General features: G+C 43.6%; 1 protein-coding gene across 8 annotated transcripts in view; it reads left to right on the top strand.

The window, feature by feature from the left end:
- Positions 1 to 25,869, top strand: part of CDK12 (cyclin dependent kinase 12) — a 77,623-nt gene that overhangs the window by 47,455 nt on the left and 4,299 nt on the right. For 2 of the 8 annotated variants that reach the window (XR_002221494.2, XR_012913084.1), the window contains exons 14-18: positions 16,087 to 16,193; positions 17,390 to 17,530; positions 18,132 to 18,250; positions 21,501 to 21,602; positions 24,013 to 24,479. Coding sequence is in view for 4 of the 8 variants with exons in the window: in XM_012765909.2 (XP_012621363.1) it covers positions 3,183 to 3,892 (710 nt within the window). In the remaining 4 variants the exon portion in view is untranslated. Of the gene's footprint in view, positions 1 to 3,182; positions 7,116 to 16,086; positions 16,194 to 17,389; positions 17,531 to 18,131; positions 18,251 to 21,500; positions 21,603 to 24,012; positions 25,864 to 25,869 lie in introns of those variants that run through there. The other 6 variants (XM_012765909.2, XM_012765908.3, XR_012913085.1 and 3 more) reach the window with 5 other exon arrangements.

Consider the following 25,869-nt stretch of genomic DNA (forward strand, 5'->3'; position numbering starts at 1 on the left):
GCATGCAATGTAATAGAGGAAAAAGAAGTTTAAGTACTCTAATCAATTCTGATTCACAGTCTATTTGCAAAATCTTTACTTAACAGAGTGTTTTTTTTAACTCCTTGGAAACTTTCACTTTCTATGAAGACTCTCTGAATTGGGAAATAAGAAGAGACACAAGGGCTGAAGAAGTATACTAATTCTCAACTATAGAGTCCTGTATTCACATTTCATATGGATGGTGCAGAAAGTATATGCTTTATTTTTGCTGGCATAGGATCAAATACATATGCTATTTTTCATATATAAAGACTTTTAAAACTTATAAAGACAAAGAAAATTAACATCTTACTTTACAGATAGGAGAACTGCAATCCAAGGAGTTTAAATTTAAAGTCTTCCCATGGTCCCATTGCTGGTTATTGGCAAAGGCAAGAACTAGGACTCTTTTACTCATGTTTCTTAATTCATTTTGCTATATGTCATGATGATTCCAATTGTTTTTAAGAGAGTCTATAGGTCTAGGACATGGAGTAATAGAAAAGGCTAATCTAGAATTAAAGCAGGCCTTTTTGCCTCATCTCCTGGAATCTGAACACCTCCCTCCACCCACACACACACAAAAAAATTTAGCTGTGATCAAAATACCTGAAAGAAGTGGTTCGAGTTAAATAGGATGGTGATTGAAAGAAATTCACCCAATAATTGAGCCAACAAACTATCAGCCAAATGGTGAAATTAAAGTAAAATTAAGGCCTAGCCTGTGGCCAGTAGTGGTTGGTTTTACTTTTTGGAGAAGGCTATAAAAATACAATAATTAATTATTACAGTCACTCCTGGATTATTTAGTTAGTGCCTCTACAGTGTCTTCCCTGTTCTTTTTTCTCCCCTGCTGCCTCTTATTTGGCCGTTTCACTGTTCATTAGCACTTCCACCAGAGGGCAGACTGGATAAGCCAGAGAAGGTGACAACCTGTCAATTTGGTTACTGTTTTGCTATTCTGTGCTTAATGGGAAAGGGTGTTGGTTGAAATCTATTAAGTCCAATGAAGTTTTTAAGTTATTCTTACATTTCAATAATACTTCTCTCTATTAGTACAGACTGTTAAGGATTGAGGACATTAACACTTAAATCTTATGACAATATGATTTATAATTCATATTTTATTTTTAATTCCTTTAAGAAGTTTTATTAACCTTATTTTAATAGTTCTTTACAATCCATCTGCTTTGCTACTTTGGAATAGAATTTTCATTTTATGTGTGTGAAAGAATGTGAGCCTAAGAATTAGTTCTACTGAAACACTATTTACATGAAAGTCTATTTACATGAAAGGCAAAGTTTAAATATGAAAAGTGGTATAGCTGGAAGAATGTAAGTTTAGATTTGCCTACTTCTGCAGTTATATATTTTTTAAGTTGTTTACCCTCAGTATTAAGAAGCCTGTGTTTCATTTCTTAAATGGTCAAAAAATACTTCTAAAAATAACTGGTACTGTGATGTCCGGATATAGAGAGATACGTAGTGTTCAAAGCAAAAGGCTCTGAAATCCATAGATGATTATAGTCCAGTTAGCGCTCCTTTTTCAGCATGTCTATATAAATTGTGAATTTTCCACAGCTAATTTTTTTATCTTTAAATTCATTTTCCCCTGCCACCCAGTCAATCAGTCAACAAGTAATTTGAGTTAATACTGTATGTAGGGTGACCAACTTATCCCTGAGCTGTTCTGGTTTTAAAGCTGAAGTTGGTAACTTAGAAACCTTCTCAGTCCTGGGCAAACTAGGACTGTTGGTCACCCTACTTGTATGTTACGTATAGCACCTGACCTCATCTTTCTCCTGTACAACCTTATAATTTTATAGTGTTTTCAGAATGTTTTCATCTGCATGCTAAGGGAATGCAAACTTACTGATTGTCTTTGCAAAGTATACTTAAGGTAAATATGCTACAAAAATAACTAATTATAACTAAAGATTGTTTGGGGCTTGTCTGAGTAATAACTTTACATCACAGCTTAGATAATGAAAGAATGACTAAATGAACATTTAAAAATATGCTTCCATAGGAAAAAGAAAAATTGGTTGTTTGAAAGCTATCCCAAAACATTAAACCATTTCTTCAGCAGGGTGATTCCCAGTTCGCTAAAGGGCACTGTTCTGACTGTGCTTCTATCTCAGTAGTTTTGTATGTCCTCAAACTCATGCCATTTTACATCTCTCCTCTCCTGCCTTGGCAGGAGTTCATTTTCAGACAATGATTATCATGCCTAAGCAAATTTAGCCAGCAGTGAAAAAAAGAAAGTCTGGGGAAGTGGTTCAAGAAAAATGAAAGATCTTTGTAAAGACAGAGTATAATATTAGTTTGATACTTTCTAAATACTCAGTTCTTGTCACTGTCTCCAAGATAAATATTTATCAACAGCCCCATTCTGCATGACATTGCTATAGTGATTTTTTTTTCATAGCTTGGAAAAAAATGCAGGAGGTAGGAAAATAAAATAGAAAATTATGATAGAAAATTAGTCTTTATCATTACTGTAACATAGGAAGCTGAATGACAATATGGTGTTTAATACCCCTTCTTCAGGATATGGTTATGGGGAGAGGTGCCTAAAGTTTAGAGAAGCCAAGTGTATTTTTATACATGACGGTAATGACAAGTTTTTACTTTATTTCATCTCTCCTGTATATTCTTTGAGTTCTATTTCAGGTTAACCTTATATCATCAAACGTTCTGTAAAATGTGTTAGCCAAGTCCATGAAAGGTCTCTGTTGTACATCAAGATTACGTCTTAGAAATGTGACCACAGCATGTATATTGTTCCCTCTCATCTTTGTTCTGCTTTGTTTTCATTAATGTTTTGATCTGACAGCAAAAAGAGGCAGAGAGGCTGCCAGCAGCCTACATATTAGAACAGTTCTTTAAGGAAGGAAATCTCAGACAAAAATCAGGATAGTCATTTGAAAAATGTGATCTTTTTACACCAGCTGTTAGATCCAGAATGCAACTGTTTTACTTTTAATCACTTGATTTTATTTATAAATTGCAATTTCCTGATCCCAAGATTTTATTCTTTATATATTTGGTTACTTGTATTAATATTTGTTTATGTTGGGCAGTGTGTGCGTGTGTGTGTTTGTGTTTATAATCACATGTGATTTTTAAGATGGTGTTTAAAAGAAGTAACCCTTCCACAGCATGTCCTCCTCACATTCTTCCACCAGAGAAGAGGCCCCCTGAGCCCCCCGGACCTCCACCGCCGCCACCTCCACCCCCTCTGGTTGAAGGCGATCTTTCCAGCGGGCCCCAGGAGTTGAACCCAGCCGTGACAGCCGCCTTGCTGCAACTTTTATCCCAGCCTGAAGCAGAGCCTCCTGGCCACCTGCCACATGAGCACCAGGCCATGAGACCAATGGAGTACTCCACCCGACCCCATCCAAACAGGACTTACGGAAACACTGATGGGCCTGAAACAGGGTTCAATGCCACTGACACTGATGAACGCAACTCTGGTCCAGCCTTGACAGAATCCTTGGTCCAGACCCTGGTGAAGAACAGGACCTTCTCAGGCTCTGTGAGCCACCTTGGGGAGTCCAGCAATTACCAGGGCACAGGGTCAGTGCAGTTCCCAGGGGACCAGGACCTCCGTTTTGCCAGGGTCCCCTTAGCATTACACTCGGTCGGGCAACCATTCCTGAAGGCTGAGGGAAGCAGCAACTCTGTGGTACATGCAGAGACCAAACTGCAAAACTATGGGGAGCTGGGTCCAGGAACCACTGGGGCCAGCAGCTCAGGAGCAGGCCTTCACTGGGGGGCCCCAGCTCAGTCTTCTGCTTATGGAAAACTCTATCGAGGGCCTACAAGAGTCCCACCAAGAGGGGGAAGAGGGAGAGGAGTTCCTTACTAACCCAGAGACTTCAGTGTCCTGAAAGATTCCTTCCCTATCCATCTTTCCATCCAGTCCTCTGAACCTTTAATGAAATCATTTGCCAGAGCGAGGTAATCATCTGCATTTGGCTACTGCAAAGCTGTCCGTTGTATTCCTTGCTCACTTGCTACTAGCAGGCGACATAAAATAATGATGTTGGCACCAGTTCTCCCTGGATGGGCTATAGCCAGAACATTTACTTCAACTCTACCTAGTAGATATAAGTGGAGAATATGGAGAAGGTCATTAAATTGAAAAGTAAATGTTTTATTAGCTCATTGCCTGCACTTGAGTGAAAGAGAGAGAACAGTTTCAGTTTTGAGATGGCTCAGGAGAGGCTCTTTGGTTTTTAAAGTTTTTTTTGGGGGGGGGGTTGTGTGTGGTTTCTTTCTTTTGAATTTTAATTTAGGTGGGGTTTTTTGTTTCTTTTTTCCTTTAAAGAGAATAGTGTTCACAAAATTTGAGCTGCTCTTAGACTTTTGCTATAAGGGAAACAGAGTGGCCTGGCTGATTTAAATAAATGTTTCCTTCCTCTCCACAATCTCACATTTTGCTCTTTAGTGAACACTTTTTCCCCCATTGAGCATCTTGAACAATACCTTTTTTCCAAATAAATTACTCGTCCTTAAAGTTTGCTCCACTTTGACAAAAGATCCACCTCTCTTTCTGCATGTGAAGCAGGTTGTAGAAAGTGTCATTTAGGGGCAAGTAGGTAGACTTTATTCAATCTCTTTTTTTCTTTCTCCCTCTACCCTTCCCTCCCTTCTTTCCTCCCTCTCTCTTTTCCTCTCCCTGTCCTTCCCTCCCTGTCTCTCCCTCCCTGTCTCTCTCCACCCCTGCCTGAGGCATTTGTTTGGAAAAAAATATAATGGTTGAGATGCTCAAGACCCTGGGGTAATTCTTTACTTTTTTTGAAATAAAGGAAAGGAAATTCAAACTCCTACATTGTTCTCTGTAACTCTTCAATTCTAAAATGTTTTGTTTTTTAAAAAACCATGTTCTGATGGGGAAGTTGATTTCTAACTGGGGACAGCCTGTATGTAACATTGCTGCTGAGCTGTGGTTTGAGATGATACCTCCATACCTAGAGGGCTAATAAGAGCATTTGGCATATTGTTTACACATATATTTTTATGTCAAGAAAAAAAGCCTTTCAAACAGAGCATTGTGATATTGTCAAAGAGAAAAAAAATACATCCTGAAAATACATGGAAATGTAACCTAGTTTAGGGTGGGTATTTTTCTGAAGATAAATCAATACCTGATACCTTTTTTAAAAAAAAAAAATAACTTTAAAACAGCATACCGTTAGAACAGTATTGACATATACACATCCCAGCATGTATATCCTGCCAATTCTTTTAGGGATTTTCCTCCAGGGAGATTGGTTTTGGTTTTGGCAAAAGGAGTTAAATTGTGGCTTCCTGGCAAGAACTTTGCCTTATCATAAACAGGAAATGAAAAAAGGAAAGGCTGAGGGGTGGGATAATTTGGGAGGCTTCTCATTCTGGCTTCCATTTCTATCTGAGTACCAGCATATAGAGTGTTTAAAAAACGAATACATGTCATATAATTTATCTGCCCAGACTTAGACCTTTGTGAAACATAGGCTAGCCCCCTTTTACAAAGAAAAGGCAAACATGCTTCAGCATCGTGGAGTATAGTTTTCAAACTCAAGTTTCATATTTCAATGCCAAGTTCTTGCATTACAAAATAAAATCTACTTATAAGAGAAAGGTGCATTAATAAAAAAAATTTAAAGAAATGAAAGAAGAACGCTCTTCAGATACTTACTTGACTATTTTTCCCTGTTACTGAAATAGGTAGATATTGGCGTGTGTATTTCTTTATTCTTTGGTTTTTGGTCTGGCCTTGCCCTCAGGGCCAAACATTGACTGAAAGAGAACCTTCTAGCCATTTTGGCATTGATGGCTTTTTATATCAGTGTGTCCAGTTAGATTTACTAGGCTCACTGACGTGCTATTGGCAGATTGCATTAAAGTTCATCTGAACTAAGAAGTCTATTGACTTCTTAGTCCTCAGACACGGGCCTTAATATTTTAGAATACTTGAAGTATTGGGCCCCCTGTTTTTGATTAAAGAACCTGAGCCTGAGATACTTCCAAAAGTATCTGTTCAGTGAAAACAAAATGGTTTCCCATCAAATATGAATAAAATTCTCTATATATTTTCATTGTATTTTCGTTATCAGCAGTCATCAATAATGTTTTTCCCTCCCCTCTCCCACCCATTATTTTTAATTATGCCAAATATCCTAAATAATATACTTAAGCCTCCATTCCCTCAGCCCTACTAGGGAAGGGGGTGAGTGTGCATGTGAGTGTGTGTATGTGTGTGTATGATCCCATCTCACTCCCACTCCCATTTTGGGATCTAACCTTTATAATGAAAGAAAGTTTGGTAATTTTGACTATTTCTAAAAGCAGAGGAAAAACTCATTTAAATATCCTGGAATCTGTGAGGAGGAAGAAAAGGTATTTGTTAATTTCAGCTATGTTATCTATTAATGTGATGAAAGTAAAAGGTTTGATAGAATTTCAGCTTGACGATTTGAAAATTACAAACCAAATTAATTCCATTCAAAAGTGGTTTTGGCTTTGTTTTGTTTTAATTATTGTACCATGGGAGATATTAAGTCTATTAAATACATCATTTTGAACAGGTGAGAAATCAGATTCTGTTCATGAATGGGAAACAGAACTGGTTTGACCATGATCATTTTTGTGTTTTTGAGAACAAATATGCTTGACCCAGTTTCCTTAGTTTTTTTCTTCAACTGTCCATAGGAACGATAAAGTTTTGAAAACTACATCAGATTTATACGTTTAAAGCAGGGCAGTTAGTATAAATTTGTAAGTAGGACTTATGTTAGCTTATGCCATAGACATCACCCAACCACTTGTATGTGTGTGTATATATATAATATGCATATATAGTTACAGTGCTAAAATGGTGACCAGCAGGTTTTGAGAGAGAATGCTGCATCAGAAAAGTGTCAGTTGCCACCTCATTCTCCCTGATTTAGGTTCCTGACACTGTATTCCTTTCTCTCTCCTGATTTTGCCCCCATCGGGTGTACCTTGTCTATGTACAGATATTTTGTAATATATTAAATTTTTTTCTTTCAGTTTATAAAAATGGAAAGTGGAGATTGGAAAATTAAATATTTCCTGTTACTATACCACTTTTGCTCCATTGCATTTACTTCTTAATCTGTACCTCTAAGCATATCTGGCCATGTATAAAGGATGTTTTTCCTCCACTTTATCTTAGGGGTTTTCTGTCTCAGAATCACTGTAGACTCATAAACTAGCCCCCCAAAAGTTCTTAGGGTTTGAAGAGGTGCTTGAAAACATTAGATTAGGAACTAGAGAATAACGATGAATTGGGGGAAACCATAAAATGTGATTTTAAAAAAAAGTAGAAAACAGTTACACAAATAATGATGGTACCAGGCTATCAAAAGAATTGAGCTTCATGTACCCTGACTTCCTCCTGACAGGAGAGGTAAGTGGGTTTGAGCTCAACTATCATCAAGGGAAGTCAGTAAGCAGCAGTTTATACCTGAAAGGTAGTCTTAAACCAGACTTTCCAGCATCCCACCCCATTTCCCACCTTGTTACAGAACAGGGTCAGCATGGGGATTAGTATCCGTAGCTCTATTGAGATTTTCTAATGCATTGCTAATCCAAAAAATAAGTCAAAGTTGCTTAAAGGTTAAAATATGTGTTATTACCAAAGTCTTTGCCATCTCCACCTCAGGGGAGAATTGCTTCTCCTTCCCTTTTGTGGTCTAGAACACTAAGGATAATTTTTCCCTTGTTAGGATGTGCTACAGTCCTGCTAGTTATGACAAATAGGCAAAGGGCAGATAAAAATCTATCAGGAAAAAAGGAAGAAGGGGAGATAGATTACAAGTGGGGTGAGCAAGTCATACAAGGTTAAGGGATACACCAGAGCAAGGGAAATTAGGGAGGAAGTTGAATTAAAAAACTGATGATAATGAGGGTTGCTAGCCTGTTTTTGAATCCTCAAAAGTTTGGTGTCCCTTTACCTGGGTCTAAGCCACATCATGGAAGGAGAATGGAGAGCTCAAGAATGTTCCAGTTTTTGGAATGATGCATTTCTGGTTAGTCTCCAGAGAAAAGGAATTAATTTTAGGTCTTTATATAAATTGTGAGTTTATGATTAGGGGTGTGAACTTCAACTTACTAGAGAATATTGTTTCCACTTCATAGCTGTGGCCGTCTTCAATTCTGAGCCTAAAGGCTGAGGACCTAACTGGCATTTTTTTTCTGTCACACCCAAGGCCATTTCTGATTACAAACCATACTGTTCAGTACCTTAATTTCTTAGGCACTATCCTAGACAGGCATCCTTAACCTTAACCATTAATCCTTATGGTTAAGATTAATGACTCAAAGAAGTTAACATTTAATGCTCTTGGTGGTGAACTCGGATTTTCATTGTTACTAAGATTGCCTCCTCATAGCTTGATTGTTTTTAGCTATTGAGTGACTTTTCATAACTTGATCATTTGGAAGGCCTAAGTAGAATGGGAATGGAGAATTCCTCAAGTGAGGAAATACTCAACCATTCCAAGGGAGAGGCAGAACTGCTGAGTCTTCTTGTTGTCCTGAGAGCCAAGGTGAGCATTCCTGGACACTTTGGTTAATTTATCCAGGTGTGGCAATTCTCATCTGTAGGAACGCCTTTAGTGTTCCTATAACCTAGCCTTGGAAATACTCTCAAGATAAGTGGGAGATTACTCCAAGCCAGAGTTGAAAGAGTACTACATCTGCAGGCATTATAGGTGGTACTCCTCATTGTATGTAGCTGTCTCTCTGTCTCCTATCCACCCACTTCTTTTCATTTCCTATTTTTCTTTCTCCCTGCTCACTATTCATCTGCAATGATTTAGGCCTATCATAGATATTGATTGCTTAACGCTGCTGGGTATTTAGAGTTATTGCTATTTCTTAATTTTGAAGGGTAATGAGAGGCAATTCAGAAAATAAATGTCTATCCAGATCTTCAACTTACGGAGTGGGAAGTGAAGTACAAGGCAAAATAACCATACTTTTTTATTGCTAGGACCTATGAAAAGAGCTTTTAGTTTATGTTATATGGGGTATGAGAGATTCTTTTACTGGCCAGGGAGTTGTCATCTTTGTCTCTTGCTTCCCCTCTTTCAACCTTCACCTCTTTATCTTCTTCTAAATCCTGAGATTTTTGCTTTTGCTGATGACATTTCTAAGCTCAGTTGCAGATGGTGTCTGCAGGAAGTAAAGCTTGGTGAGAAGAGGGCTCTGGTATCTAAGAGAAAACAGATAAGAGCTGTTTTGATGACCTGGTGACTAATCACAGGAGTGCCAAAACACTTTGACCACTGGGTTTCTCTTATCTCTTATCTCAAAAATGAGTAGACGGGGAGGCTGAGGCAGGAGGATCGCTTGAGCCCAGGAGATTGAGGTTGCTGTGAGCTAGGCTGACGCCACGGCACTCACTCTAGCCTGGGCAACAAAGTGAGACTCTGTCTCAAAAAAAAAAAAAAAAAATGAGTAGACCAAGGCTGACAGAAAGAGGCTGATAGGGAGTTAGTCTTAGTACCCTCTAAATGGGTGGTGGTTAGTGAAGCAGTTTCAGTATGCAGCCCCTTCAGCTACAGCATAGTTCTCTGGCATAAGAGGGTATATTCATTTAGACATAGGTTCCCTAGGACCTGGAAATAGATGGATATTTGGATGTCTTGCATTGGCATGATTGTAAACTAAAGATAGTGTTGATAGTTCTAAAAGAATGAAGGACATTTTATCGAAGCCAAACCATCCCTGATGGAGGCAGCATGAAGAAACTTAAAAAGGCCGCAATGTAGCAGTCAGAGCTAAGTGAAGAACAAAACCTGGGTCTTGGTGGGTGTCTTCTCTCTACCTAAGAGGCCGGATTGGCTGTTTCTAAGAGGGGATCCTCCTTCCTCCTGTGGCTCAGAACTACAACAATGCCTAATGAGGGACACCCTTGGTGAGGATCAGCTTGTAAACAGACAAACAACCCTCTGCATCAAGGCTAATACAATTTTGAATGTTTTCAGCCCTCAAGCTGAATCCAAAGACTTACAGAAAGCTTAGGGGCCTGATCCCTTTTATAAATTCAGGAACTTCTTAGTTTGGCCTTGTACTAGTATTTGCAATTTCTGTTAGGAGACCAAAAGTCTCATAACATGAGGCAATACAAGAAAGAAATAGAAATAAGGATAAGAAGGGCAGAACTAGGGTAGTCAGGTAGCTGGACTACAGAAAGAGGCTTGGGGTATAATTGCTTATAAAGGAGAGATAGGGATATGGGATGGAAGGAAAAATTATGGTTGAGTTAGTAAAATGTAGGAGATAATTGCCTTAGAGGTTCACAATTCATTTTATTTTATTTTATTTTTTTGAGACAGAATCTCACTTTGTTGCCCAGGCTAGAGTGAGTGCCATGGCGTCAGCCTAGCTCACAGCAACCTCAAACTCCTGGGCTCAAGCCATACTACTGCCTCAGCCTCCCGAGTAGCTGGGACTACAGGCATGTGCCACCATGCCCAGCTAATTTTTTCTATATATATTAGTTGGCCAATTAATTTCTTTCTATTTATAGTAGAGACAGGGTCTCGCCCTTGCTCAGGCTGATTTCGAACTCCTGACCTCGAGCAATCCGCCAGCCTTGGCCTCCCATAGTGCTAGGATTATAGGCGTGAGCCACCGTGCCCAGCCCACAATTCATTTTAGGAGGCCCTGTTAAAGCATTGTTGTGAGTAGAGTTCCCCTTGATTACAGTAATATTTCCTTTAGAGTTGGAGGATGGGCCTAGAACCCATAGGAGACTCTGAAGACATATTTTCTGTAAGGAAACAAGAAAATATAGGCAAATATATTAAGCAAATAACTCATAAGGACATTTCCTTAATACTGCTATCTACATAGTTCAAGAGAGTAATTCAGGAGTAAGAAGGGAATGACATGGATGCATCACATTAAAAAGTTCTTTGTATTTGAGTTTTAACTCTCCTGCAAGTTGTTTTATATATTTTAGGTCAACCTGCAGACTAGTATTGTTTCTCTTTCCCTCATTTTAGATCCAAATGAGGGCAGTTCATAGAAAAACAAATCACCCAGAATATGTGAATTAGTTACAGAATGTTAGAGCTACAAAAGAACAGCTTCCTTCAGGTGCCCTCTTTGGCCAGTGAAAAAACAGGCCCAGAAAGGTTGAGAAACTGGTGTTGGGAGAAAGAAGGAGAGAAAGGGAACTAACATTGATGGGTACTTACTGTGCCTGGTACTATGCTAAGTGCTTTGCTTTTATTATCTTTGTGGTTAAGCACCTTGAAGCTAAGGGATGGAAAGGGTAAAAGACAAATCTCTTTTATTATGTAGAGGATAAAGGGGGGTGGTAGACCACTTTTTCCCTCTGTATCCACACAGGGCTAAACTAGAGGAAATAAGAGTCTGCATTTGAGAGTGAGGTTAATCTAAGAGAAGTACTTGCCAAACAGTTGAAAAAGACACACAAATAACTTCTCCATTCCTAGATAATCTTCTAAAATGTAATGATTGGAGGCTGGGTTGGTAGAGAACAAGATTACTCTTGGCTCTGGGATTGGTTTCCATCCTAGAAAATCAAGTCCTGACTTGAAAATATAGGATTAATCTTAGAAATAGGGAACACAATGGGACTTCTCTTCCTAAGCTGTCTTTAAAGAGAATCTTATTTATATACTATGAATCAAGGAGATAAACAAATTCCTTTGGTGACCATGCTTGTTTGTGGTTTTTTTTGTTTTGTAACACTTTGAAGTCATGAAACTGAATTTGTAATTTTGGAAAGATTCAGTGCCAGAAGCTCAGGACATGTGGCAGTCTGAAAATTCTGAAAATTGACAGAATTAAGATAGTGTTCCTTGCAGTTGTTTGCTATAATATCCCAAGAGTTTTATCACTGAAGGCTCTTTCAGTGGGAAATATTAATATCATTAACACAGGGTCATGTCCTGAGTACAGGACAACCTCTAAGGGAGAAGGTTGGAGGAAGGTCCCTCCTTTAGAAAGCTTCTGGGTATAGTAAGAGAGGTAAGTCTTATACTTGGTAGAGAATGGAGAATCAATATTTATAAGTCAACATGTTAATGCAAGTTATAAAATAAAATATACCCTAATAAGAGGAAACCAAAGCAAAGAAAAAGTGGAGTTAATCAGAAATAATTATTTGAAAGTAAAGAAGATAAGGGACGTGGAACAGAAGAGGAGGTAAGCAGAGGGAGGAGACTCGTGAAAGAGGGCTCGTGCGTTTTGTGCAGAGGGCTGTGAGTTGACTATCTAGAATGGTACTGGAAGGGAATATTCGAAAATGAAGTTGGAGAAGCAATCTTGTTGGCTTGAATGAGGAATTTGAATTTGATTTAGTAGCAGTAACAGAGCAGAGCATGATGAGATAAAAATGATGTTGAGAACTTTTGCAGCAGTACTGGGTCAAGGAAACAGAAAAGTTCACTAGAATATTATTGTTCTTGCGGAGACAGGAGGCAGTGAGGGCCTATAGTAGAGTAGAACAAGAAGAATCAGAAGAAAGGAAGAGGGTCCATAGGAATTAGCAAGGCTTGGTTATAGCTTGGATATAAGGGGAGAAATAAAAGATAGCCTTCAGATGATGATCCCAAGATATATTTGTGCTGTTTATGGTGATGAACGCTTGGTAAGAGGGAGCTGCATTGTTTTTAAGGCATAGGAAATATTTACTTTATTCACCAATTGATGGGATAGATTATGTATATGTTCAGTATTACAGGGTCTAGGAGGGGGCACTGCCCCTGGAGAATAAGAGAGCATGCACTGTGTGTCCAGATGATAACCTGCATCCTGCCCTTTTCAGGTTGGAGAATTAGGCAAGAGAGATCTATTGCTGGGGTGTGCCCATAGACTTCAAGAATGCTATCCTACTCTGGATCTGGGAAAGAAAATACAGCTTTTTGCCAGTTTCTTCCCCTTTAATGCTTTGAAAATGGGATATGACTAGCCTGTGGCAGCATGTGCCTGTAGATGCACAATTCTCTGGCTTGATTCTTGGAAGGCCTTTTTCTGTCCCTCCCTGGGGGTCATTTGTATCTCTGATTCCTGCTCCCAGAGCCATAAAGTGGGAGCCCCCATTTATTAATTGGGTTGGGACTGGGGAGGGGGTCGGCAGGGGACTCTTTAGTGCAGCAGGCGGGGGTCTACCCGAATGAGCCCATTAGCCAGCCCCAACGGCAGCTGAAACGGGGCGGCAGCCAAGTCCTTTCTGTTTCAAAAACCCTCCATCGCCTGCAGCAGATCAGAACAAGGCCTGCGGGAGCCCTTAGCTTCTGATTGCAGCTGTGAGGAAGGACAAAACAATTTATAGGAAGCCAAGTAGCTCCTGTCTCACTGTCTCTTCCTTTCCAACTTTGGAAGGGAGAAGACTGGATGTTGTCACCCCTCCCACCATGGCTTCTTACAGGCACATACAGTCCTAAAGTAGGAGAGAACAGAAATGAGTGTACGAATGTTGATTGGACATTTATTTCTATGCCGTGGATGTATTTACACATGTCTTTGCTTTCATCCGCACACAGTTGAGTTGGATTAGTAGCCACTACTTATATGGGGCTCCCTAGGGCAAAGCCAAGTGTGTGCTCAGGCTAGGGCTGGGAACATGCCTATTGGACTCATTCCTGCCCCATACCTGCCTTCAGTCTCCTATCTGTGTTATCAGGATTCAGAGTTAGAGTCCTTCTTTTCCTCTTAATGGGAGGAATTTGGCACTTAAAGGAAGGCCTACTGGAACTCACTTGACCCTTTAGTTAAGCCTACAAGAGAAAGGGAGGCATCTATAGGGGAGCTTCTCTTTGCAGTGGCCAGGAGAGAAGGCATGAAAGGGCAGAAATGTCTTACTTCCTGATGGAAGGACACTTAAGTCTTCTCCCTTATAAAATCATAGATTGACAGAGCTAGAAAAGAGGTCATGTAATCCAAACTCTCAGTGTACAGAGCAGGAAAGTGAGGCTTAAGGAAAGAAAGTGTCTTACCTACAGTATCACAGTAAGTTAATGGCAGCTCGCCAGGACTAGGCCCAAGAGGCCAGAATCTTGACCTACATGAGTATAGCACCCCCAACTTTAAGGTGACCCATTCCTAAGATCCCTGAGCTTCCTCAGGAAAGGAAGGAAGGGGGCTATGAGAGGTGTTTTGGTTTTTTGTTTTTGGAGACAGGATCTTGCTATGTTGCCCAGGGTGGAGTGCAGTGGCATGGGCATGATCATAGCTCACTGTAACCTCAAACTCTTGGGCTCAAGCGGTCCTCCTGCTTCAACCTCCCAAGTAGCTAGAACTACAGGCACATACCACCATGCCCGGCTAATTTTTAAAAAAAAGTTTGTAGAGACAGCGTCTCATTATATTACCCAGGCTGGTCTCAAACTCCTGACCTCAAGCGGTCCTCCCACCTAAGCCACCCAAAGTGTTAGGATTATAGGTTTGAGCCATCAACCACATCCAGCCAGGGCTGATATTTTGAGGAGAGAGGGACAGAGACTGAGGGGGAAAGATAAGATTTAAAAATCATTAGTAGAAAAATTGAAGTATTTTGTGTATTTTACCTTAAAGAATAATCTTTAAATGGCATGCAAATTGTACAAAATGTAATTTTTATTTAGAGTCAGGAGTTCTCTTGGTTCATTGGGAAGCAAGTGGCAGTCATGGCCAAAGATGCTGATGCCCTCAAAGTTACCCCAAAATTCAAAGAGCACTTTGCCACCATCTCTGGAGGTTGAATAGCGGGAAAAGATTGTCAGAAGCAATGTGAGGAATTTACCCTAAATCTCAACTTAGGCTCCTTTGCATTTCAGTGCACCTATATTGAAAAGAAAAATCAAAAGGAAGAAAGAAAATACATCTCATCTGCTGAAAAACTAAGGTGGGGGAGAGGCCACTGAATGAGAGGATTATAGAACTCAGAGCACAATGACATATTCTCCGAGATTACCAGAAAATTAGGGGGGACCCTCTATTCCTCTCCTCTCCCTTGTTTTTAGTTTTGAGTTGTTTGGTGTTCTCCTTTGATGAGGGAGAAGGAAGTTTGTATGTGGTGCTCCACAGTGGCCTAAATACCCTAGTGTGCTTAGCTGGCTGATGTGCATGGCAGTTTCTGTAAGTCAGCTCACTCTGATGCTGAAACTCCCCTCCCCTTTTTGAACCTCTCCTGGCTGTTATCTACAATCCATTCCAAAGCTTGCTTTCTGTGGCCATATGGGTCTGGGAGCCACTGATAAGCAGAGAAGGGAATGCTGAAGCATTCCTAAGCTAGAAACAGAATCTTGAAGGGAGAAGGGCTTCACTGGGCAGCTTAGAGAGGGTTACTAATACGAGCCTAGGTCAGAGGGGCTGGGGATCTGCAAAATAAACATTGCTGATGACAAGAAAAATAGAGCCCAGTACGTATCCTTACATTTTGTCCATCACATCCTAATTGATAGCATAAGGGGAATGTGAAGTTGGTCTCCCTGCAACTTTGTCTCTGCCCAGAGAATGTATGATAGACCTGTTGGCTCAAGTTGTATCTAGTTCCTGTCCTGCAAACCTTTTGGTTTAGTAGTCGGGCACCTACCCCCCCCCCCCTTTTTTTTTTTTTTTTTGCCTCAGAGCCCTTCCTTTAGGAGTTATTGTGAACAAGAAAGCCACAACTCCAAGCTAGTGATCTGATCTAAAACTAGGTGGCCTCCTCTAAGTCACCTTCTTGCATTAACCTTATATTAACTATTAACCTTCATTGCCCTTTGTAATTCTAGGTTTCAAAGCTTCTATTTCTGTTGAATTTCCCAACTTATCTCTAAGTATAGGAACTATGGTTTTGCTTTTATCAACCTGGGAGGTAGTTCCCTGGAGATCAGAATCTTAGAACAGTTATGATTCTCTCAGGGAGTGTACTTAAGGTTCATCTGAATCCTTCTAGGGAATTCAGGTTTGAGGGAATTGGAAGAGTAGTAACTGTCACCATCACTGCTACCTACCAGTACCATGCTCCCTGGGTGAAAGACCAAAGACCCTCTTTGGTGTGTAGTCCTTTGTCTCATGTCTAATGTAGCCTGTCATTTTCCTTTACAGGTGGTAGCAACAGCAGGGATGGCCCCCAAGGAATTTGGTAAAGTCCGTTGGTTACCTCACCTCCAGAGCCTAGCAAAGAGGGTCTCTTTCACAGAACCTAAAGCCAGGTAGGGACCTAAGGCCAATCAGAGGCCACTGGCCTGCTTTTGTATGGGATAATCCCTCTCTCCACATCCTCCTCTAGTCTCAGGGAAGTTTCTTACTCCCAAAGATCTCCAGAGGAGTTTCCTCAGTTTGTTTTGTTTTGTTTTTTCCTTAGCTTTTTATTTGACCCTATTCTGGTGTTCTACCTTCTTGTTTTTTTTTTTTTTTTGAGACAGAGTCTCACTTTGTTGTCCAGGCTAGAGTGAGTGCCGTGGCGTCAGCCTAGCTCACAGCAACCTCAAACTCCTGGGCTTGAGTGATCCTTCTGCCTCAGCCTCCCGAGTAGCTGGGACTACAGGCATGCGCCACCATGCCCAGCTAATTTTTTATATATATATCAGTTGGCCAATTAATTCCTTTCTATTTATAGTAGAGACGGGGTCTCGCTCAGGCTGGTTTTGAACTCCTGACCTTGAGCAATCCGCCCGCCTCGGCCTCCCAAGAGCTAGGATTACAGGCGTGAGCCACAGCGCCCGGCCTCTACCTTCTTGTTAACAAGTTCTCCCTTCTAACTAGAGTGGGTAACCCCCTTTCTTTTTTTTTTTTTTTTTTTTTTGAGACAGAGTCTCACTTTGTTGCCCAGGCTAGAGTGAGTGCCGTGGCGTCAGCCTAGCTCACAGCAACCTCAAACTCCTGGCTCAAGCAATCCTCCTGCCTCAGCCTCCCAAGTAGCTGGGACTACAGGCATGTGCCACCATGCCCGGCTAATTTTTTTTTTTTGTATATATATTAGTTGGCCAATTAATTTCTTTCTATTTACAGTAGAGACGGGGTCTCGCTCTTGCTCAGGCTGGTTTTGAACTCCTGACCTCGAGCAATCCGCCCGCCTCGGCCTCCCAGAGAGCTAGGATTACAGGCGTGAGCCACCGCGCCCGGCCGGTAACCCCCTTTCTTGACACTAGCAGTTATTTCACTTCTGTTCTTTCCTCGTGGCCAGCTATGCTAATAGGTATTTCTCCAGGGTGGGCTACTGATGTTACTGGGTTACTCTCAGCCCTCTTTAGGACAGCTACCCCACAGGCCCACCACTCTGTCCATACACATGGCCCTGCCATCTTCTTTCCCCAAAAGCTATTTTCTGTCCCTTTCTTCTGAGTCAAAATAGGGCAGTGCTGTCCCTTTTCACTACCTCTAATCAGCTTCTCCACCTTCTTTCCAGGTTCAGTGGGAGATTTCACCTGTCCCAACACTGTGCAGGACACCAGAAGTAGAGGCCTGCAAGCCTGTTTCCTCTATCCCTAATGCCCAGATGGGGCAGGTCACCAGCCTCCGGTGCCAACCTCACCTTTCTTGCCTGCAGGTAGGTATGCTGCTCCCCTACCCCACCCATCAACAGGTTCATGTTTCTCTCTGGCAGTAATTTCTCTCTGTGGTTAAATATCTCCAACAAGACAAAGGCCTTAGTGACTTAGCTCTCTGTCTTGGTAACTTCAGCTCTAGTCTTTAGAGAGCCTCTCCTGGTGTCAGATGTCCATCTCTTTTTCTATAGCTCAGGACTGTCTTTTCCCACACTTAGAGAGTGTGGGAAGGGACCAGTAAATAGTATTTGATACTGGAGAGGAAGAGTTTAATGACAGGCAGCCTTCTTTTTGGGGGCCAGAAGTCTGAAGGCCCAAATGTACATTCTTCCCAGTGGGCTGGTATCTTGGGAGAGTATTTGGATCTTTGCAGGGAAAGGTGTTTTATCTGGTGTCCATTCTTCAGGACCAGGATCTGAGGCTCTGAACACCTGTTTGTCCTACTCATTCCCAGTCCCCCCCACGGAGTACAGAATGGATGGTGGTAGGGCAGAATCAACCACTAGGTTTCACCCTGTCTTTTCTTTATGTTTTTCTTTTCTTTCTTTCTTTTCTTTCTTTCTTTTCTTTTTTTTTTTTTCTTTTTTTTTTTTTTTGATACAGAGTTTCTCTCTGTTGTCCGGGTTGGAATGCCATGGCATCAGCCTAGCTCACACTAAACCTCAAACTCCTGGGCTCAAGTGACCCTCTTGCGTCAGCCTCCCGAGTAGCTGGGACTGCAGGTACGCGCCACCATACCCAGCTAACTTTTTCTATTTTGAATTGCCCAGCTAATTTTTTTTCTATTTTTAGTAGAGACGGGGTCTCCCTCTTGCTCAGGTCTCGAATGACTGACTTAAAGTGATTCTCCCACCTCAGCCTCCCAGAGTGCTAGGATTACAGGTGTGAGCTACCACACTGGCCTACCCTGTCTTGAGCTCAGGTACCATTTCTCCTCTGGGGCCTGTGGAGAGCTGGGGGTGGAGGCAAAGTATCTCCCTGCCTCCTGGGTATTGGAGATGACATCAGCTTATCCTCTTGACCCTGGACGTCTCTCATCCCTGCAATCCAAACAGCACAAACAGCAGGCCCAATTAAGTGTCACCTCTGGATAAGGTGCTCCCTCTCCTGGTAGACATATGCACAGAGTTAGAGATGAGGCAGGTGGGATGGGGTAGATCGAGGGAGAGAGCAGGTTTAGAAAGCAAGAAATGTCCTGGAAGTAGTCAAGCAGTAAGTATGCATGGGGTGCCTTGATGGCAGAGAGAGCACCAACATTCAAAACTTGGCCACTTGTCTATCAACCAGGTTGCCGGATCCCACAGAGCAGCCTGGCCAGTAGGACAGCTGCAGTGTTGGTTTCTGCCACACGAGGGCGCTGCTGACTAATTAAAACTCATGCCCTTTAGCAGACAGTGCAAGTGAGGGCACCCTTTCCCCAAGACAAGAGTTCAGAAATACCCCCAGAGAGCCAGGGCCCAAAAAGCCAAAAGAGTTATTGGTACCATTTCCTCTTCCTTTAAAATGGCCTGAGACTCTAAACACTCTATCCTAGTAGCCTATCTCATTGCCAACTGAACTTGGGAAGCCCCCTAATTCCAGGCACTGAATACCTTGTACAGGTGCTTCTCTCTCTCAATGTGTGGCAGCTGTCCACCCCACTGGCCCCCTGCCTCCATGACAGTCACTTTCTGACCCAGAGGGTGGGGTGTCTGAGGTTTTCAAGGGGAAAAAAATCTCTTATAATTGTTCTAAGAAAAGTATCTTTGTTAGTGAGAAAGTGTTGGGGGGGACTGAAGCCGGAGAGAGTGAGTCACCCTGTCACCTCCCTCAGCACAGATCTGCAGAATTCAAGATGAGTCTAGAGGATGTTTGCAGCCTGAGTGGCTGGAATATACCTCAGGACACTCCAGGGCTCTGGGCCAAAGATGGTGTCAGAAAGCAGGAAGGAAGGGTGGGCTGCTTCAGCCCATGAGTCTCATACACCGTATCCCATATGATGGCTCTGCTAGGGATGCAAAATGGCCACAGGACCCCTATGGGAGTGAGGACCCTCTAATTGACCCTCAGTGTCCATGAAGCCCTTCCAGGCTGAATAGGCTAAGGGAGATAACAGAGGTTCTCCTCCTCCTTCCTACCCCCATGTCTGAGGGCCCCTCCCCAGGAGGACAGCTTGATTAAACAGTCGGTGCTGCTGGAATTACTGCACAGCTGGCACTCCCCCCAGCACCCCAAGCAAAGCAGCAGTGCAGATTAAAATCTCCAATTAGCGTTAAAGTGAAGTGAGGAGGTGCTGAGGCTGCCAAGAAGGCCAGGCGGGGGCCCTGGGTTGGCAAACCCCCCGCTCCTGCCTAGATTCTGAGTGCCACCCTGAGTCACCCCTACTTTCCTAGCTACTCTCCCAGCAGCTCATGGTGTCGATTAGCTTTGTGTTGCTTGTGGCCAGAGGGCTTTGGGGGGGCAAATGCCTTACCTAGCAAAATGCTGGGGACACCATAAGTATGGAGGAGAATGAGAGCGGTCAGTGCTCATCAAGGGAGATGCCCTACTCACAGTCTGCCAGGCTGCCAGGCCAAGGTGACTTCACACTACTGCTGCTGCTTTTTGCCTAGAGAAAGGGCAAACAGGACAGGTCCTTCTAGGTCCTGTTACCTATAAGGTGCTGGGGGACATGGTGTCCACATGAGCATCTATCTTTACATATTTTATATTATTTGACCCATCTGCTCTCACCCAGATTATGGCTCCTTCCTTCCTCCCTCCCTCCATTTTTCTCTCAGCTTTCCTGTGGGCAGAAGTAGGCACAGCCAGGCTTGGGAGCATCGCCATGCCCTGCCACCTGGGTCCCAGCTGGCTCCTCGTTATATTCTCCCCAGTTTGGGGAAGAGCAAAGATATGCCGAGAATGGAGACCTCAGACTCTTCCAACCCCTGAACTTCACACCCCCTCCTAAGGCCTCTCTACCATTTACACTTCTGCCCTTCACCCACCAAATGCAGAAGGAGGGCAGCACAGCTAGCCATGCCCCCTGACTGCCCTCTGCCCCTTTAAGGGAAATGAAGGTGGGTACCCAGCTGACTGAACCTACTCACACCTCCAGAAATTAGACACCAGGGCACGGTGCCACCCTCCTAGGCTGGCACATGCTACCCTGGCAGAGGTTCAAATAGCCCCCCCCATTATACCCCCACCCCTATGTCTTCCTCTACTCTCCCTCTTGCTTCCTTCTCTCTCTATTTTTTTTTCTCAGCTCAAAGCACAGCTGAGCCTTAAAAGGGGGGTGGGGGGGGTGGAGAGACCAAGCTGGGGCAGGGGGGTGTAGAGCTTCAATAGCACGTTTTCACCTGCCATTTAATTGGATGTATTTTTAATTAATGGGACCTCAGGGACCAACATGAGACAATCTGATATCTGAATAGGGACAGGGGAGGGATTGGGTAAGGGAGGAGGATTGGGCCATTGGGTGCGGTTACCAGGAACCCGAGCCCATCAATCACTGGCCACTTTGCGTTCTGGCATGGAGAATAGTGAGGTGGAGGAGGGGAGGTGCTGGGGAAAGGTGCCAGGATTTCCCCCCAACTGCCAGGACCTCCAAAAGGGTTGGAACTGTGCTGGTTGACTCAGGTCTGGAGCCCAAAATTGCAGCCAGAATATTAGGTGAGGCTGTTTTCTTGCTCCTGGGGTTTTGTCTGGTTGGGCTTGTCCCAGGGAGTGCTGTAAAACTGTGAAAGGAAGATGGAGACCGAGCTTTAAGGTCCTTGAAGAGAGGACAAGAGCAAGGGACCATAGAACCAGAAACTGTAGAGAAAGGGAGAAGGGCCGGGTTCAGAGATATTTCTGTACGTTTTGACATAAAATAAGTACCATGGAGATTACATGCAAAATGGCATGCAAATGAGGCCTGCTGTGCCTTTTGGGGTATGAATCATAGAACCTTACTGTTGCTAGGGAGGGAACCTGGAACTCATTTTGCCTGACCCTTTCATTTTACAGGTGAAACCAAGACCCAGAGATGGGAAATCAGTTGAATCTTGTCCTGGAATTGCTTTGTATTCCTGAATTTGGAGAATTCCTGGGAACACAGGGAAAGGAAAGGTAGGTATGTGTGGGGAGAGAAAAGTCAAGGGAAGAGGGTATGCAGGATATTATTCTCCATTGCTTGAAGTTTCACATCTCTGTTCCCTGAGTATTGGAAGCAATTTAGGGGAGTCATAGGCAGCTTCTATGGAGCACTATTGGGGTGGGGTACATTTCCTTCACACAACCTATCCTAGAGGTTGTCTCATCCATTCCCATGCTTCTAAGCACACAAATCCCCCACAGCCCCTACTCCTGAGGAATTTTACTATGTCCTATATGGTTTACAGGGAAAAAAATGCATTAATTACCCCAACTCTTAAACAAGAAATAAATCCCCCAATCAAGACTAAATATTGAGCTTTTTAAAAAATCTTATAAGTTTGCCTGCCATGTTATAAGCCACTGGAGAAACATGCCAAAAAAAGTAGTGATCTTATACCTCTTGTCTCATGTCTAAGCCTAGAATAGAGACAGAATTCAAATTCAAGGCCCTGAAGGCTGAATTAGAAATGCCCATGAATTCATGTGGTCCAATTGCCCTAGAGCTCTTAGGCCCCTTCTGGCTCTTGTAGTGTTGTACACTGGAGAGAAAGGCAGGTTTCCAGCTGCCCCCATTCTCACCCCCTTGCTTCCTTCACTGTTCACATGCTAGGGTTAAGGAGGGAAGGAATGAAGGAGAAAGGGGGCTCTCCCACCAAGTTGTCAAAGGTGGCATTTCTTGGCATCCCCCTCCTTCCTCATAAAATATAACATTCTCGCCGGACGCGGTGGCACGCGCCTGTAGTCCCAGCTACTCGGGAGGCTGAGATGGGAGGATCGCTTGAGCCCAGGAGTTCTGGGCTGTAGTGCGCTATGCCGATCGGGTGTCCGCACTAAGTTCGGCATCAATATGGTGACCTCCCGGGAGCGGGGGACCACCAGGTTGCCTAAGGAGGGGTGAACCGGCCCAGGTCGGAAACGGAGCAGGTCAAAACTCCCGTGCTGATCAGTAGTGGGATCGCGCCTGTGAATAGCCACTGCACTCCAGCCTGGGCAACATAGCGAGACCCCGTCTCTAAAAAAAAAGAAAAAAAAATTTAATGTAAAAAAAAATAAATAAAAAAAAAACAAACAAAAAAAAACATTCTCTGTTCCGTGCTACATGAGGCTAAGTTGGGGTGGGGACAAGGATAGGCACACAGCTTGGAAAGCAGTGCCAGTAGAAAATTTGTTATACTCTCTGGGCCCTCAACACCCTTCCCCCAACCCAGAATTGCCTTCTTCTCTTAGTGCCCCATTTTATATTGCCAGAACCCCTGGGAAGAGCAGGATCTGCCTGTCTAAGTGCCTCTAGCCCCACCCTGCCCTGCCTTTAGATCTTCAGGATTGTCTCCTGGGATGTCTGATTCTCTGCCTTCTCTACTGCAGGCAGGATGAGAAGGACCCTCTCAAATCCCCTCAAGACAGCCTGGAAAAAATCCATCGGGGGAAAATAAAAAAAATCATTTAGGACCCCTGCCTGCTTCCAAGGGCATCAGAGGTGTTGGCAGGGGAGGAAAGCTGTGCCAGAAGTATGGAAAGAAAGATTGCCTTGTTAGAGGGGAGAGCAGGAAAAAAACCTGAAAGTAGAGAGAAGGCAGAGGGTGAAGTTTGGGAACTGAGACCTGTAGTCTCATCTGTGGGGCTGGCTGTCTAATGTAGGGAGGACATTCGTAGTGAGTATTGTTTGGGGGATTTATTAGGTAGCTGGTGTTTACAGAGCTGCTGTTTCTACCCTGGAACACAGAGCAGGGGAAGAGAACATGCAGCAAAGCAGTAGGGATGGATACCCTTTGTCCCTACCCCAACATATTGCAGGCACATTAGAGATGCTAAAAGGCCATTAAAGCATTGAATCTAGATTCTGGGTGTTATTCTTTTTCTTTTTCTTTCTTTCTTTCTTTTTTTTTTTTTTTTTTTTTGAGATAGGGTCTCTTCTATCATCTGGACTAGAGTACAATGGCGTCAAGTCATTATAGCTCATTGCAGCCTTAAACTCCTGGGCTCAAGTGATCCTACTGCCTGAGCCTCTTGAGTAGCTGGGACTGCAGGCACACACCACCATGCCTGGCTAATTTTTCTATTTTTTGTAGAGATGGGTCTTGCTCTTGCCCTTGCTTAGATCTTGAACTCTTGACCTCAAGCAGTTCTCCCTCCTAGGCTTCCCAAAGTACTAAGATTACAGTATGAGCCACCTGCCCAGCCTCTAGGTGTCTTTCTAAGGAACAGAACAGAGCCTTTCTCTCCCCAGCCCCTAGAAATGCCCATGAATTCATGTGGTCCCATGGCCCTTGAGCTCTTAGGCCCCTTCTGGCTCTTGTAGTATTGGTGTACACTGGAGAGAAAGGCAGGTTTCCAGCACTTTCCAGGTGAAGGCCAATGATTCTTGTCCTCTTTCTCCCATCAGTTTTCCCATTGACTGGGGAAAGATCTGGATGCCTGAACCTCCCACCTTGACACCTTGAAGGTTGTTATGTAGGTCCCCTCTCTGCAGCTTCTAAAGCCATGGAGAAGGAGAAGGAAGGCAGAGAAAGAGGTAGACACATGATGTGGCAGTGCTACAGTGTCCATCAGCGCCCAAGAAGAAAGGCCAAGGAGAAGAAACTGACCAGAGAGGAAGCCAGGAGAAGATGCCTGCTTCTGAAACAGCATCCCTACCCCATCCTCTCCAGCTCCCTGTCTCACATGTCGACAAGGCTGTGCGCCCAAGTGTGCCAGCTCTTCTGGCTGTGATCCTGCTCTGCTGTGCAGGCAGCCAGCTCTCTGCCCCAGCACAGAGCACCTCCTGGGGTCTCTCTCACACTCCTTTGCTCGCTCATCTCAATGTATCTGTGTTGCCGATTCCTAGAAATGAAGAAGGCTGTGGCCCTGCAGGTAGGAAGATGGTGGGCTCTGGGGCCCATTGGGTGCCTGGCTGCCTGGCTGCAGGAGGGAAGGAGGGAGAAGGCTGCTGGCAACTCAGCCAAGCTCAAGGTTCAGGTGACTCACAGCAATGTGGGTGGCTCATGAAAACAACAGAGGGGAACAGGGTCCAGGCCTGTTAGAGCTCTCTTTTGCCCCATTTCTTCCTACTCTGAGCTCTGTGGATGATGGTCTCTCATCCAGATTATGGAGCTGAGAGAGGCTGGGCATTCCTGGTGAGAGGTTTCCCAGGAAGGAAAGAATAGGAGAGGCCAGTTATTCTTGTCCTGCTATATCCGTTGGCTGTACAGAGGGTACTGGGCATCCACATGTGTTGGGGCACCTCAGTGCTCCTGAGCACTTTCCTGAGAAGGGGCTTTCCTGGAAGACACAGCTATTCCTCTCTGCCCTCATTTGCCTGCCCAGAACTCTGCGTACCTAGCTGACACCAAATTTTTAGAAATAAGGGGGAAAAAAGCACTATTACAAGACTAAAACCTGGTCAGTATTCTCCTCCCTAGAAACAGATAACTGAGACAAGAGAAGAACAGCTAGGGACTCCTAGGTTGGCTGATCCAGGGTGTTGGCACAGGCTATGAGGTGGGTGCAGAACTGTGGATTTTTGAAAGTGCTGATTCCCTCCTCCTTTACAGGCCAGGTGGGCGATATGCATCTTCTCCATTCGTTCTGAATTTGGGATCATAGGATACTGTGTTTCAGATCACACCAGGAGAAAGAGGCCAGAAGGTGGACCGGGAGAACCATTCATGACTGTGACCATAGTTCCAGGGGCATGTGACTAGAACTGGCAAAGGGAAACAGGGATCTGCGATGCCAGTGTATCCAGACATAATAATAAACACCCCTACCTTTAACCTCAGAGGATGGGCTAAGAGGAGGGGAGTTCTGTGACAGAGCCTGAGTTCTTATTTGCCTATTTCTGTTCCTTTCATTGCTGGTGGCTCTGCTTTCTCACCAGGATAAGGGATCCTCTGCCCAGTTGCCCCTGGGAAATCCAGAGATGACTTTGGTTGGAGAAAGTGACAGACCAGCCACTCTTCATGCAGGGAGATGAAAACAGCACCACTCCCCCAGCTCTCCCTGGCAGCATCAGAAGCTCAGGGTCTCCTGTTGGAAACCCCAAGCTAAAGCTCAGTCCTGAACTAAACCAACACATCACCTGGCCCTGGGTATAAAAGTGGTACTGTGAGGGGGAGCTTGGGTACACCAGGTGGGAAGTAGGCAGGTGTGGGGAGTTCAACCCCAGGAGGTATAAGAATCACTCTAAGATACCACATGCTCCTTAATCCTCCTTTATCTCAAATCCCTTTCTCTGCCTACCTTTTCTTTCACCTCCCTTTAG

The sequence above is a fragment of the Microcebus murinus genome, chromosome 18 (genome assembly GCF_040939455.1).
Source record: "Microcebus murinus isolate Inina chromosome 18, M.murinus_Inina_mat1.0, whole genome shotgun sequence".
Classification (NCBI taxonomy): domain Eukaryota; kingdom Metazoa; phylum Chordata; class Mammalia; order Primates; family Cheirogaleidae; genus Microcebus; species Microcebus murinus.